Source organism: Andrena cerasifolii, chromosome 7 (genome assembly GCF_050908995.1).
Source record: "Andrena cerasifolii isolate SP2316 chromosome 7, iyAndCera1_principal, whole genome shotgun sequence".
NCBI lineage: Eukaryota > Metazoa > Arthropoda > Insecta > Hymenoptera > Andrenidae > Andrena > Andrena cerasifolii.
The window spans coordinates 11,597,942-11,614,490 of NC_135124.1; the positions used below are offsets into that span (position 1 = coordinate 11,597,942).

Genomic DNA, 16,549 nt, shown 5'->3' on the forward strand with positions numbered 1-16,549 from the left:
CCTGCAAATTGGAGATTTATCGAGCACTCGGGCGGTGGAGAGCGGGGCTGGCTCCCGTGGCCAATTTCGTCTGCGACTTCCCGTTCCGAAGAACGCAATCTCGGCGACGACACGCGTTCCCGAAGCACGGCGACCCGCGCGAGGACGTGCAATTAATTTAAGGGTTCATCGGGGGCCATCCGGCTCGAGCTATGAAACCGAAGATCGACTTTCTCTACCGCGAAGATAGTCGGTAGTTTCTAGGTTTCTGCCAGGCCAGACGCATGAACGACGCTGGCCCTTCTAGCTTCTAAAATTACGACTCTCGGGGCTTAAAAGCTCGTTGAACCTCGACCGCGCGTAAAGCCCTCGGCCACTCGATTTTCCAACTCTCCTCCAGCAATGCTGCTTCCTCAGCGGAGAAATTCCGTCCACCGTTCGATCGACAACGGCCGTTTGACAAAGCTGGAATAAAATGTATCCAGCGAGAGGCCCTCGCCGCGCCGGTATCGCTGTGGGCTTCAGAGTGCACTCGAAGACAAAGGAGATCCGTGCCGTTTTAATTTTCTCCCTGAAAGAATCCCGACGAGCAGGGGCCGGGCGAAGGAATCGTTTTATGTTGGAGATCGGTGTTTAAGTAGTTTTCGCGGTGGAAACGCGATGGAAGGGTGTTGGAAACTAACTGAAACCACCGTGCCACTCGCGAATGCCACGGTGGACGTCTTCGGAAAGTTCTTGGCCACGGTCTGGCCGGAATGCCGGCCGGAACTTTTCTCATTTGCCAGGCAGCGGGCGGCTTCTCCGCACGGGAGCGAATTTTCCGGCGCAATTTCAGCGACGATACCACTGTACGGGGGAGAAAAACCAGCGAAATCAACGACCACCGTTGCTTCTTGATCGGTGGGAACTGGAGGTCGTGGCTTTTCACGTGTATTTAAATACACGTGTACTCTTGTCCCGTGTAACGTTTATCAAGGAATTAAAAGTCAGTATTCTTAATACACGTGTAGGTACATATTTCTATTATACGTGTGCACGTGTATTTAAATTAGTTCATCGCGATTAACTTTGCGATTGCTTAGTTGGTAAACCATCCAGTAATTGACCGCATACCATTGAATGACCATTAGGCAAAGAAATGTCAATTATAAATTTAAATGGAGTGTAGTTGCACTTTTAATATCCTATATTTTTAGTTACGCGAATTAAGCAAACATTAATAAGTACAATTCTTATTAAAACTATGCGGTCATTTACTGGGCTTCTACGCGTTTTGCATTTTATAATTTTTTTTTTTTAAATTACGATAAGAATACTTAATTATTTTTATAGAAATTTCAAGAAAAATAAATTTAAATGCAATTTCAACAGTTGCGATGGAGGTATGTAAGTATTTGGCTAAGCAATCGCAAAATTAATCGTGACAAACCAATTTAAATTTCAGTGCACACGTGTAATAGAAATACACGGGTATCCGTGTATGAAAAATTACACGGATTGAAGTTCAGATACGTTTACTACACGCGTATGTGAATACACGTGAAATAGGGAACTCTAAACGGGAACACTCAGAATGCGCCGGACAAAACTTTATCGTCGATAATTCGAATCTTCCTATTCGTTATCTTGCTACGGGAGACAGCGATAAAACCGCTCCTAGGTTCTTTTGTCGCAAGCCTGGACACGCGGATAATGCGATCCCCCGCTGATGAATCGGAAAGTTGGGAACTCTAACGAGCCGAGCTGCTGCCGCTGGAGCGGTATTGAAGCTCGGTTAATGGCGCCAATTAGCAACGGTTACCGAGAGACCCGAGAGCCCGTGCTCGATGATGGCAATTTCGCCATGGTTACCCCGTTGGCATCGACGTAACAGCCACGAAAAAGAAGCTGTTTCCGCGCGAGACCGCCTTGCCCTTCTCCCTCCTGCCCTTCGCTCGAGCCTCGCGGCGCTCCTCCATTCACGAATTGGAAGGGACTTCCAAAGGCTTTATGCACGCAAATTGCCATTGGCTGCTCTTCAAACGAGAGGCAACCCCTTTGTTTAAACGCCTGTTCCGCGGCTCTGAGGATCCTAACAGCTGGATACCCGGCGTTCCTTAGCAGAGAGACGAGCCGGAGCCACCACCCCTCCGCAGCTCCGGGGCAAACTTTTCAAAAGCCCTCGACTCGCGCGCCATTATGCTGATTCGATTCGATTCGTCCCGATTCGATGCCCGGGGAGACGCGATTTCACCTGGCCGCGTGCCTCTCTGTTTGCACGATTCTGCTGGCCGCATGGGGAAACAGGTTGGAACGATCGCGGAGAGCGCAGAGCGCTTCGCTTCGCCGGTATACTTGGTTATACATTTCTATACTTACTCGGTGGTTTCGAGGTACTGGAAGACCCGGTAAACGGGACGTCGATACATGAAGAGATGGTCCTCGACACGCTCCACCATCATCCTAAAACCGCTTCATTCGAAACGGTGGGCCACTGATCACCACCCACTACTAGTCACTGTTCTCATCGGCGCACGTAACGCGGCACTCGGCGGACGGGACGTTCGTGTAAGGGTTGGCGAACGAATGCAGCGGGAGGTCTCGCTATAGCATCGGGTCCAATCCACGTCCGAGGGAGAGAGAACCGTGCTCTTCGAAGCAAACCCCGTTGCCTTCCTTCCGCTGTCGGTGCTCGTAGGATTTAGCAGTCCGCGGGATTCAGTGGGATCTCGATGCTTCTTCCTCGTTCACCGGCGATGCTTCATCCCTCTTCGGTGCATCCGCTGCATCGCCACTTCCGAATCGATACGTTGCCGGAAAATACGCAACGGACAGGTGCAAGCCGTGAACCCTGTCGTGCCTTCGCGTCGATTAACGAGCCACGAGCTTCGAGGACCGTCGAGTGCGCGGCTTTGTCACACAATTTCGACTATTCGCCTCTCTATTGATCGATCGGCTCCCCCTATTGCTCGGCGAACCTGAAGAATAGCCGCGGCTTCAAAACAGTTATCCATACCTCGGATAATTATTTCCAAAGCTCTTTTCACCAACACCCGCGGTAAAAGTGTGCCTAACAAGACCCTTGAAACTCTTGCAAACTGGACTTTCGCAGGTATTATTGCCCGAGGTATTTCTCACGAGTTTCCCATTGGAAAAGTGTTGCTAACTCAGTCAGTAGTCGAAGCAAGTATCGGTACTGGCGCAGCGGGGTTTGCAACACTTTCTCAAAGGCGAAGCTCGAGTTACTGTTCCTTATCGCTGAGCGTGGCGGGAAGACGCGACCCCTTATCAGCGGCCCTCTTCGTCTTCTGGTGCATCGGAAGCCAGTGACGGCCGGTTCGCGAGTCACTTCCACCGATAAGAATCTCGCGTGCGGTTGTCTATACGTATGGACAGACCTAACCTATCCCAAACTCTCGGGGCACCGCCTAAGCCTGGCTGCAGTCCCTGCAGGGCCGACCACCGCAACGTTAGCGTGGTCATCAACCCCTATGCGCCGCGTAAATCCCGCTGGACGGAACGTAAACACGGAACACTTCCGGCGAGGTGTCGGACGCCTGGGGCCCTGTCTCACCGAGATACGGCATCTAGCCCGCGAATTAATGAGGTACACGAAGCGAAGGTGCCTTGGACAGGTGTCGCGGAAGGGTGTACGCGGAATAGGTCACTGATTTCAATGAAACGTTTCGCATAGACAGCGCAAACGGAAATAACGAGAGGGGAAGAGAAATGTTGTCCGAAGAAAAAAAGTCCTGTCCGCGTGGAGCGGATAAATTTAATTTACGAAAAAAGGACCCCGCGACTCCCGGAGTAAAGTATGCAACCTATTTCAAGATGGACACCACCCACGACTGTCTGCAGTCTCCGCTGGGCCGACCACCACAGTGTTATTCCCGTTGGTGCGGTAATTAGTCCCCCGAGCCACGCAAATGTTGCGCGATACGTTTCCTCCGCTACCGCGTGAAAAGACAGTCGGGCAATGCGCAATGAAGAGCACTGGAATCAATGAAACTCGAGGGGATCTCGCGACACCGAGCGATTATTAGATTAATCGTTCAGAGCTCCAGGGATCGCGGAGCAGCGTTGCATAATGAACGGCAGGGGGAGTCGCCGTATTTCATCAGGGACGGCCAGTAATCGTGCATAAATATTCGTGAACGTCCTCCTCGGCTTACAGAAACAGCCAGCTCGCAGGAGATCGCTTGGCCGATCTTCCTAGCAGGCTGTAAACTTACGTGTCCCCGTCGATCCTAGGAAGCCGATGCGCCCTGGCGCGGAGAATAAGAGCGTTCCTAAAATTATACGATTCCACGGGCCAGCGAACCCTCGTGAAACTTTAAGACTCCGTCTGCCACGTAGAGACTTCAAAACGACCGGATAAAACGAACGACTCCCCCCGCTCGAGACGAACCACGAGCACGGTGACAGTATGGTCGAGAAACCGCGAGACAAACTTTCCGGAGACTACTATTTAAACGAGCGCGCCAGGCAGCACGGGGTAGCTGAGTTTGCACGAAAAATCGAGCGAGAGAGAATGCTCAGGCGACGTCCTACGCAGGGATCCCTGCGTTCGCTGGATTTCGCGAAACGTAGCCGGGTTCGTGTCGCTGACCGAATCAAGGTCGTGCAACCTTGACACGGCGCTTCGAAATCTTCCTCCTCTCCACGCCACTCTCCCACTAATTCGTACTTCACCTTCAGCTACTTGCTGCCGCGTACGCGGCCGATACTGCTACCCTGAAACTCTCCGCAGCTCGAGCACCGGTACACCTCGGGCTCCGCTGAGAAACAACCCCTCTGTACCTCCTTCGACCGGTTGCTCAGCCTCGTAGCTAGTTCCCCTGCGCTTTGGCTCCGCGAGGGCTCGGGAACCGGTTCACTGTTCGCGCACTGTGTGACTGCTGGCCGCGACACTGAGCGGGCACAGGGGTGGCTGGACAAGGAGGGTGCACTCGGGGGACTAGGCGGTCGCGCAGGTCGAAGGACAACGGGCTCGTTTGAAGCGGCGAGCCCGTGAAAAGTCCGCTCGCTTCGGCTGACCTTGGCTGGGGTGTCGGTGGTACGCGAGCGAGCGAGCGAGCGATCGCAGGGTGGGCGCAGGACACAGGGGGTGGTTAGCACGGAAGCGGAGGATCGAAAACGAGCGCCTAGCAACAGCGTGTCGCGGGAACGACGCGCGTTCGTCGTCTCCTCGGTTGCGTCAGGTATACGTTTTGCCGGTTCAAGGGGAGCAGGCGCTTTGCTGGGTGCGGCAGGCTGCGCCGCGACGCCTGGCGTCCTTCCCCCGCTGCCAGAGAGAGAGAAAGAGAGAGAGAGTGACTGCCTGCCCTCTCTCTCTCTCCCTCTCTCTCTCTCTTTCGTCGAGGCCTCTCTCCCTTCGTCCCTGTCTGCCGGCCGCCCTCGGTTCGTCGGCCGCCTACCCTCGATCCTGACACGGCTCGCAACCCCCCGACACGCGCACACCGGCGTGCAGGCACACGTACACGGTGCCAGGGGCGAAGTTAACGTCCGATCGCGCCGAGCCCCCCCCCGCGAGAACACGGCCACCGTCCATTACTGTATCCGTATTATTTAGCCGCGACGCACGGGCTTTTTGCCGGCCACCCGGCGCATTTGCATCGAGCAGAAACGCGTTCCTGCACGGGGATCCAGGCCTGCGTGGCCACGCAGGGGTAGCTTTCGCTTCGCCATCCAGGAGACAGGCATGGGCAATCGCGTCGTTGCGGTCGCGAGTAATCAATGCCGTGGCTGCAATTAGAATTGGGAGATCATGTGCTCATTGGCTGGCCGCACCCTCCAGCTCTTCTCGTTCAAAGAAACGGGCGAAAGCAATCCTCCCTCGAGTTTTGGGCCGTCGCGCGGCGCCCATGCGTTACGAAACGAACGACTTTCGAAGAGGGTGGTATCGCTTGGTACTAAGTTCGGCGAGAGACTGTTCCGTTTGTGCACGAGCATGGATGCAGGTTGAAACTGGGGCAGTGCTGTAGACGCTCGTACGTCCAGGAGGGTGACCTTTCGGTTTGGATGGCATTTTGTATGCAGAAGGGTAGGCTAAGATGCCGGGAGGTAAGGGAAAGAAAGATCGTCCTCGAAACTTTAAATAGGAGCGGTGGTTTGGGGGCGAGTACAATTTCAGCCGAGGAGAAAGAGCTGCCGGATATAAAGGGACAGAGTTCGTTACGGGTCCAGGAAATGTCACTGTCTAGGGGCATTCGAGTGTCCTCGGGTCGTGAAACTTTATAACTTTGCCCATCGCACAGTGGGGAAATTTCGCGATTTTATGGCCAAAACAACGAAAATAAAGTTTTCAATTCGGCAAAATAAATGACAATGTCAATTGAAGAACTAATATGAGTATCAAATGCCACCAATTTTACTGTTAAATGTTTTTATACAAAGCTCGTATAGACTCGCAAATTTTTATGTTCATGGGAGGTTAGACCCCGATCGCAAAGAATTAATCCAGATTTTCAAGTTGCTTCGAACACTTATATTGTGTTATCTGATCTGAAAATAATTTGAAAGCATGAATTCAATTCCTGGTGGTGCGTAAGATATCTTTTTGTCCTCAAAATAATTATGTTTCGGTTTTTAATATGTAATTTATACAATTTTTAAAGTAGTGTGTTAGAAATAACCTTTTCATATAGGAATCAATTTTCAATACATAAAATAGTTATCAATCCCATAATATCCTGCAATGATTTTCATTCCTATTTTACGTTGGACTATTTTGATTCTATAAATGCAATTATTAATTGCTAATAGTTGCTAATCTTGTAATTATATGCATTTTTTAAACACGATCCAGTGTGTCTTGTCTAACATACGAGAAAACTGTGACCGAGAGTGGTTCACATGTTATACATTACAAATCTTTTTATTCTTTTTTAAACGATTTTATTCAGCTTCGATCCTCTGTTTGATTATTTGTATTATATATGATAACCCTTCTGCTGTGCCCTGCTGCACTATAGAAGAAAAAAAGAAAAGAGAAATTTTCTCTAACAAAGAAAAAAGTGTATAAATGTAAATAATAAATAAATCTTTACCGTTCGTAATTTTTGTAAGTGCTGTTTCTCGGATAATTTAGTTTCTCACATATTAGAACGTAAAAGTGCCGAATTTTATATATTAAAAATAAGTTTTGAGGTTTCAACCACGAAAATAGATATAGTTCTTCAATTGACATTTCTAATAAATTTGTAAAATTCAACAATTTCTTTTCTGTAGTTTCGGGCATAAAATCGCAAAATTTCCCCACTGTGAATCCTTCAGAAGCAAACGCATACGTAGAAGGCACCTTGCGATTCTTCGCGAGTTAGCGGCGCGTAATTCGCCGGCAGACAGCCGACGAAATATCAGCCAAGAAAGTTGAAACGCTTGCCAGCGGTGGCCGCGAGTTCATTTGCAGCCCTGGACCATGGAAATCTGCTGCCATTTGCGAGATTAGTTTCGCAGTTGGCCGAACTATCCGGAATCAATTCCGCCGAGCGTTTCAACGTCGTTCCGCGGAAACGACTCGCATTCGCGCTCGTCACGATGACTCTATCCCGCGTGAGAATGCACTCTCCCGTGGAAGAACGCTCGAACTGCTGCCTCCTGGAGAGGCCAGTTAACACGGCGAGTGCGGCGTGCCTCGGCACCGCGTATAATCGAGCAAATTAATTTGATAACTCGATTACGAGCGCGCAGTGGCTGGTCGCAGGACGCGTTGTCGAGTAATCGGAGCTCGAGGGCGTCGCTTCCTCCCGACTATCTGGCCCGCCTGCTCCTCAACGTTACACCCGAAATTATCTCGACAGCCTTGTAAACATCGGACAGGGCCCAGGCGGTCCTGTTTTAACGACGTCTGCGAACGGGCTGAGAAAACAATCGTAACCCTCCCCCGCACCCGTTCCCTGGCCCCAGACGAGTTAATTCGCCCGTCTATTTTCACGAACAACGCGATAACAAGAGGTCTGCGCGATATCGAGTGGCTGCCAGCTCTAGCTTCGACCCTGATAGCAACCCTCGAGAGCTGCTCGCCGGAATAGCCGCAGCCCCCGGTTCGAGCCTATGCACCGCGTATACAACCCTCCCTGCTGCTTCCTGCTGCTATATGCGAATGGAATATTCAACCGCGATCTATACACGCGTCGCAGCGCGGCCAGGGAACCAGGGAGCTCTTCAAAGTCTCCGGCTGTGCCTGTGCTGTCCACGTGCACGCCGGCGAATTCGGCCAACTGGAGCTTCGTGCATATTGATCTGCCGGAAGCGCGGCGTAGGCGAAGACGACGCGATTCGGGGGCTTTGCTCGAGTATTTTCGGCCCGACTATTAAAAAAAAAAAGAAATATTGAAAATCGGGGCTCCGGATGGCGCGCGAAAGGTTCCCATTACGCGGATCAGCCCCGTCGCGCCCCGGTGCATGTGCAGCGGGGTCGATTTAACGATCCGATGCGGTACGAGATTATCGCGTGGACAGATGCAATGCCCAGGTTTAATTAATCCTTTTTGTAGACAATTTAATTATCCCTGGCAGGGGAGATTCGCCTGTCGCGCAAGAGTAATGCTCTCGCCAGAGGAGCGCAAGCGACGAAGTCGACTTACGGGGATCTGCTTCGCAAACACGTCCCCGGCTTTTCAAAGAAACAATGGGGGATCGTTAATATTAAATTCCCGAGCAAGCGAAGGCAGCGACCGCGATGCTCGGCGAAAAGTTCGCCGGGGCCACTTGTCGCTCTAAATGGAAGCGACGCCCTGAAATCAGTTCCCCGGGAAATCGAGGACGGGTGGGACGCTTTGATTCTTTGCTGTCGCCGTAATATTCCGTCCAAATAACGTTTGCGGGGGCTCGATATCGGCGTGTCCCGGCGGGACGAGACAATTAAGGGGGGGGGGGGGGAATGGCGAAGCCGCAGCTCCGATGGTACACCGTTCGTCCTCCGCTATGATCCTAATTCGATTTATCCCATCGATTGCTGCGTTATCCGCGAACTAGAGGCGCTCCGAGGAAGTATCCGGAGGAGTAGCTCGAGAGAGAGAGAACGGAAATACGTTTAAGATGCAATAAGTTCTGTTAGATTGGGCGAGGGGAGGGAGGGGGAGAGCGAGAGGGGGAGGAAGCAGGATTAATTCTTCTGCCTCTTCCTCCTCTTCTTTTGTTTGCAGTCGCGTGCACGGCCAGTCGATTCCCTGGAAATTGAAGTTTCCTCCACAGCGCCGACGGCGAGGCGGCGAACAACAGACGACAGGAAGAATTCGTAGGTTTCGATACCGTCGCTGGTATCCCAGAATTCCCGGCACGTACGTAATCTTGACGCGCCTGCATCCTGTACGACAACTTCGATTCGGAATAATACCGCGGGGAAAAATGACGTCGGGGAGGCACGATCGATCCCCCATTCCCCCCCCCCCCCCAGCCGCGCCAAGAATTTCCATTCCACGATAAAGAGGAGAATTTTCTCGCGCGCGGAGAAAGGGACTTGGTCGAGTGGGACGCGGGAGGGTATACACACCTTTTCCAGCGAGATGATAGTTTAATTTCGGCGAAACCGGCGGTGGCAGGGTGCGCGACATCGGTACCCCTCGAGGTTCAACCCTCGTTTCACTCTTAGATACCCCTGATGATACGTGCTCGGGCAAAAAGGGATCCTCTCTCCCTCTGTGCGTGTATATGTATACATCCCCGATGCAAATTAACGCGCGGCGAGAGGGCACACTTTTCTCCGTCTCTCGACCGACCCCTCGCCGTGCCTGCCGCCTCCTCTCAGCCGGTGTCCATTCGTCTCCTTCTTTTTGGATCGGGTTCGTGAGAACGTTGAATTATCGATCCGCGGTCTGCTCGGAGGCTTCGTCGCTGACAGCTGCCGCGAGCTTTGACGAGAGGAAGGAATTCGCCTTTAAAACAGCTGGAAGAATCGCGGGGGAGGAACTTCCCATCGGCTGATCGACTCGGGGGCGATATAGAACCGAAAAAATAACGGTCGTGGAACTGATATGAAGAGGGAAATAGGAAATGTAACCGAAACAGATAATAGTTGGAAATTTCGGTTCTTCATAACAGTTATTTGGAATAAAAGTTCTCCGTGACCGTTTTAATCAGAACCTTTATATAACCGTTTTAAACAGTTATTTTCGGAACCGTTTCAAGCCCTGGTACTAACCACTTCGAGGGGTCTTGTTTTCGTCACGTGGTGCCGAGCACCACTTTCTTTGACTACCGTCGCGAGAGGATCACCCAGGGCGTCTATTTCGCTTTCTCTCGTTATATTCATTCTCTTTCCTTGTCCAACTATTCAGGGGTCCCTTACTGCGAGACTTTGTATGCTCAACGTCGGACCCCAACGCAGTCGACTTTAAAGGACCGAGACTTTTGTAGGTATCATTTGGGAATCGATTGTATTCGATACCTAAAGTACTCATTGCGGTTTTCATACCCATGCATGCTTGATTCCGGTTCGAATAGTATCGATGCTTTACTGTTGCCGTGATACCAATTCCACTCAGCACTCATTTTAGCTCCTACTGTTATCAAATCTCGATACCAAGTACTTACAATTGCGACACGTATCGAACCTTCCAAACGGGTACTTTGGGTATCGAACTACTCGAAACTCACGAGAAACACTGGTATCACGCCCATCGCTACGCAGCAGTACCTAATCTGAATATATTAGGCGACACGTCACTACGATGAACTAGCGTAGGAGTCTTTAACGCATCCACTGCATCTTGCTAGGTTTCGAGCGTCTATCAAGCGCCCCATTCCACGAGGGGTGCATGACGAGCGCTCCTCGAGTGGAGCAGGGTTCCCCGCAGCGAATTTTTCCACCGAAGAGTTTCCCTGGGTAATTACACGAGCGAATGCACAGGTCGGCCTTGAACTTCGAACCACCGTGCGCCGACACGGGGAAACGTAAGCATTAGTCGCGCCGCGGCGACGGAACGCGCTCGAGGAGGCGATGTACACGCCATCCGGTCTGCGGTCGACAATGCGTCGCGATTTTCCCAGCCACGCGTCCCCTTATCGTTCCAATTATTGTCCGCGTTTTTCCTGCCTGGCCCGTTCGTTTTATTATCACACCGGGAGCAGGGTACAGGGAGAATGCGAGATGGAGAGCGACGAGACATTCGTCGCCTGAGTTACGTAACAGGAGAGACCGGGGCTGGTTGATACAGGGGCAGGTTGATACAGACGAATTATCTCGACACCGTATATATGAGCGAGATATGTGAAGTTTGTTGTTCAATTCGACTGTGTACCTTGACGTTAACAAACTTTTTTTTAACCGTTTTCGTTTATATGGAGAAACAGTAAATAGTTTCGATACATCCAAATTTATCGCTCAAATAACATTTTTTCATTCAGTTTGTATGTATTCTCTCAAGTTTTCGCTTACTATATATTAAAGAGGAAGGACCAAAGTGCATTTTGGCATATTTGTTATTAAGGAACTAATTCAAATAAAAAATGAAAAAAATTTAAAACTGAAGAACGTATCAACTAGCCCCGGTCTCCGCTGCGCGGTACACCGTGGCCCTGGAAAAATTCACCCGCATCTCCGAGTGCCCGTTCTGAATCGCTAATTGGCCGAGGAGCTCCCCGCGCCAGGTCGCTCGAATTCAGTCCACGGATCATTAATTTCTTCCGCGAAGTGATAGCAGTTGGCTCTTTACGAGATCGCCTGGCCCGTAACGTTATCGCGGCCAGCGATAAAGCTACGCGCGTTCGCGAATTTACGAGCGGTTTCAAGTGGCCCGTGCTGCGGGGGATTATGGAGCGGCGACGTATGGAAGACAGGAGGCAGCGTCGAGAGACAATTGTCGATGGAGAGAGAAAGAGGCCCCGATAGCACAGATGATAAGCGCTCGCGGTGCGCCGCGTAAGAGCAGAGGCGGCCCGTTGTTCCCGTTGCGCGCGCCGCGAGGAATAATGCGAACCGGGGCGTAAATAAAGCGAGCCGATAGATCGCCGCGTAACCGTCCACGGACAAAAGTATCTCCAAGTTCATCGAACTAGCCGCGTTACGCGGCCTGGCGATACCCGCCCGCAACAATGGGCAGTGCGCGTTCGTCCCATTGAAAATGCGCGATGCGCGGATGCCCGGCACCGGCTGCACGCACGAGCACTTTCACGCGAGCACGCTTTCCACGGGTCACGTGCCACCGTGACGGACGCTTTCCTGGACGGAGCACCGTGCCGCTGGGGACCACCGAATTGGCTACGACGGCCGACGGGGTGATCTACTTTGGGGTCCGAGACGGAGAGAAGACTCGGGGAGTGGTATTGGGATCCTTTCTTTCCGGAAGGCTTCGTTTGCAATGGGCCCGGAGGCAAGAGAATTTCAGATCGATGAAATGGAAGAGCACCATCGGAGATAAGATCGTCGGACCGTTAGCGGTATCTCCGATCGATGGCCAAGGTGTATCCAGCGGCCATAAACGACCCTGGATGCCGTATCGCGGTATACTTCCGGTCACCGGTGCTGCGCACACCGACGGCAGTGCGTACAGACCGCCATGCCGTGACGAAGGTGCATAGCGGTGGTTTTGAAAAAGGTGTACGTGCTATCTCGCAGCTGCGCCCTCATAATTATGCGCCGAGCATATTCGGCGACGGTGGTCTAAAGCGGCCTGTAGACGTTCAATGTTGCGCAATATTATTGTCCGGCTGTGGATCTTGTTGGAAGGTTGCGCAAAAATATTTAAGGGTTGTAGAATGTATTGCGTGAGTGAAGAAGAAAATCGGCCCCTAGACGGTCGATATTATAGTGCAATATTCATATTGTACAATAATATCGACCGTCTGGGGAGCATATTGGAAGATTTTACAATATATTGTGTGAATCGAAACGGTTTTAATATTTATTGTCCAATATTGAGTATTGCACAATAATATTGACCGTCTGTGGGACACCCAGCATAAATATTGTGCGATATATAGCACAATGATATTGACTGTTAGCAGCACCTGTCCTAGACGGTCAATATAGGGTAGACCGGGTCGAATCGGATCAAAATAAGAATTTAGTCTTATAAGAATGCTTGTAATATGTTATATGCTTGTAATATGCTTGTAAGAATGTTGTAATATGCACCCTCTTACTCCTGTACACAAAAGGGAACCCCTTTTCGCTTACAAACAATAAATAAATAAATATATAAATAAATAGATAGATAAATAAATAAATAAATAAATAAATAAATAAATAAATAAATAAATAAATAAATAAATAAATAAATAAATAAATAAATAAATAAATAAATAAATAAATAAATAAATAAATAAATAAATAAATAAATAAATAAATAAATAAATAAATAAATAAATAAATAAATAAATAAATAAATAAATAAATAAATAAATAAATAAATAAATAAATAAATAAATAAATATTATCGAGTGTGTGGGGCATCCAGCACAAATATTGCGCAATATATTGCACAATAATATTGTCCGTCTACAGGCCGCTTAACGCGCATCGTATCCTACTCCCTTTCCTTTTTCAATCTGCCCCTTGGCAGGCCATTCGAGGCACCTCACCAACTCTTCCTAACTCCAGCGCGTTTCGCCGCAATGCCGAGCCGAACACTGGCCTCGCCTATCTCAGAAGACGGACGTATATACACGCCTTTGACTCCGATCGCCACGAACAAGTCACTCGCGTTTAATCGAAAGAGACGACGCCGGAACGAGGGAATCGGAGAAGGAGGAGAGAGCTCGCGGAGGGAACAGAGACATCAATGACGTCGCGATCGTATCCGCGGATCGAGTATAAACGGTTTCACGTGCATCCCAGTCACTTCCCCGGAGGCCGTGGCCCGCCTGGGTCGCGCGACTCACCGCAGGGTGTCTTCATTTTGTTACGAATTTAGCTTACTGCACCCCTCCGTCTGGCCGCGAGCTTCGGAACAAAGAGTCGACGGCGGCGTTTTTTCGCCGGTTCGTTAAAAGGCTTCCCCGAAGCAACGCGAATATCCGCCCCGCGCCGCGGATCAGATAAGTAAAGCAGCAGTATTTTATACGCGGTGGCTTACGGGCAGTGTTATCTGATCCGCGGCGGATCCGCTCCGGACCGCGAAATTCACGTTGGTTTGGGGGGAGCCTTTCAATCGCCAGCGATTTCGCGTCGCAAGAGGCCAGCTTCCTCGGAAGCGTGGCCGTTATCCGACCGCTCGCGCTCCTTCCTTTTTGCTACGGATTTAGAAGCACGCAAAATCGAGCAGCGAAACGTGGGGCGCAGGGGAGAGGCGTGGCCGGTCCTAGCGCGTTATCTGCAGGAAATAACGCGGCTCCGGATCATCGCTGCGCGAGAATGATTACCCGGAATGGGGCCCGCGTGATCGCGTCCCGTGGAACGCGCAAAACGTCGATACCACCGCGTGGAATGGCGAACAAACGCGCGGCGCATCCGCTCGGAACACGCCTGGCATCGGAACGACGCGTCGAGACTTTCTGGTCGGCCCGACACGGTGGTCGTTTAGAAAATAGGCGCGCACATTCGCGTCGGCCGGCCGATCGATGCAGATCGGATGCACATACGCGAGGCGCCACCGTTTCGCCTACCGCCGCGTCCAGTTTCGCTTCATATTACACGATCGGCATGGAGGAAGCGTTTTAATAATATGGAAGATACTAAAATCGAGGATATCCCTTCCCGAGCTCCCTTGACTCGTTTAGGACGCTGCTATATAGGCTAGTTAATAATCTACATGGTGGAACTTAGTTTATCCTAAGGCGTAATTATTTTTTCCTCGCTAGCTATTAATTATTAATTAAGTAAGTGTTCAGACTCTGTAATTGCACTTGTCTTTTCTTTCGCACACGCCACGGGGATTCCCGTTTAATTAATTAATAATAATAATAAAGGACGATAAAAATCGCGGCGACCGGTGGATTCGCGCGGCCGTGTTCCTCTGCGAGCGTGTATCGATATCCGCGGCGCTTATAATTGGGCGCGCACGGACGCTAGCGAGCTCGTCGACGCGTGAACACACGCGCGGCCGCTGCGCAGCGCGTGTATCTCGTCGACGTAGGATACGCAGAAGCCACGACCACAGAGACAAGAAGCTCGTGTATATAAATAGCTAGTTAGGGTCGATGGACAGGCTAAAGAGGCGAACGCGAATCGTGAGAGCGAGAATTCATTCACCTGCACCGGCGATCAGCGGGATCGACGATGCTCGACGATGCTCGCCGATGGTAGCACCGCCTCCTCTCCCGTTCTACTTCAAAATCTACTTCCACCCTGCTCCGCGGATGGAAATAAAGATTCACGCGGCTCTGCTTTTCCAAACAGAGCTCGGGAGAATAATTCTACCTGCTTCCTCGAGTCGAAGAGCAAAATGAATATCGAGGAGAGAAGCTCAGAGTATAGCCAGTCGCGAAGACGAGGTAGGTACCTCTCCTCGCGATTAAAAGTCAAAAATACGCCGGGGGTGCTGGCGTTTCGCTCCGATCCGCGTGTTTATCGCCGCGGAGAATACTTTCGCCCGGGCCTCTCCTTCTACCTGGAACGTTCGGTGAATCACCGTTCGGACAGATGGATGAGTAAATGTCTAATAGCCTCGGCATCGCGTCATAAAGAGGGCTTGCTGGACGCGTGGGAGGGGATCTTCGCGCTGCGAAAAGTGTCCCCTTTCATTAGGGAACTGCTATGCAAGCGGAGCAGAGGAGACTTCGGTGCGATTGCTTCGAAGAATGTACCCACGTGCGGGAAGCTTTGGTATAGAAGCCACGCGACAGCTTCGGGAGGCGCGAGGAAGTAAGAAGCGTTTCGGTGCCTCGGACCTTGAAGCACGGATCGATCGAGTGATCTCGTCATCGGGCCATGCCTCGAACTCCCGTTAGACGCTCGAATCGGTCCCCGTCGTCCACGCGAACTTTCAAAGTCCCCTGGGGACGTCGTGGGTGTAGCGAGGAGACACCTCGATCGAGTGTCCTCCAACTGCGGGGCTTTCTCGATTGTCTCGGCCGCGTGTCAGCGCGCCGGAAAAGCGGGACGCGTTCAACGAACACGCTTTTCACCGAGCGCCGATGCACGTCCGGCTGGGTGCCATTGTGCTGGGTTGAAACGCGAGCGAACAGTTGGCCGCGTCGGCAAAAGTTTGCCGGCGACAGAGGGCGGCGATAAGGCGACGAGGAAGCGGCGTCTTATCGAAAATCAGACGCCCAGTCATCGAGCAACGCGGGAGAAAAAAAGCGCGCGCCGCCTTCGCCCCGGCAATGGCACGGAAATCGAGTGGGCCGTTATCGCGCGGGAAGGAAAGTGCTCCGAGGATGAAACAGCGGCGATTGCATCGCCAGCGGAGCGGACACGCGCGATCATACGTATTCGGCCCCGTGTCCCAACGACCGACGCGTCACGTCTCCGTGCCATTGCTTCACACCGAATTAACGCCACTTTGCGCGGCTTCGCGCGGAGACGAAGTGGGTGTAAAGGGCTGGTAAAAATACGACGATTATTTTCGGAGAGCGGCTGGTGAAAGAGGGTTGCCGCGATCGCGGGGAGAACTCCCTGCGCACGACGTTCCCCGAGCTCTAGCGGTATTAATTCTCAGCTACTTCCCGCCACGGCTGCTTGGAACCGAGAGAATCCGCTCCAACC

The 16,549-nt window shown here is 51.4% G+C and overlaps 1 protein-coding gene across 3 annotated transcripts in view; it reads right to left on the minus strand.

Moving 5' to 3' along the window:
* The window catches only part of Fak (protein tyrosine kinase 2 Fak), a 44,996-nt gene that overhangs the window by 17,460 nt on the left and 10,987 nt on the right, over window positions 1-16,549 (minus strand). For 2 of the 3 annotated variants that reach the window (XM_076815906.1, XM_076815907.1), the window contains exon 2: window positions 2,338-2,936. The exons of the other annotated variant lie outside the window; for it this stretch is intronic. In XM_076815906.1, the coding sequence (XP_076672021.1) occupies window positions 2,338-2,420 (83 nt within the window). In that variant the 5' untranslated portion in view covers window positions 2,421-2,936. The remainder of the gene's footprint in view (window positions 1-2,337; window positions 2,937-16,549) is intronic. 3 annotated transcript variants of the gene reach the window in all.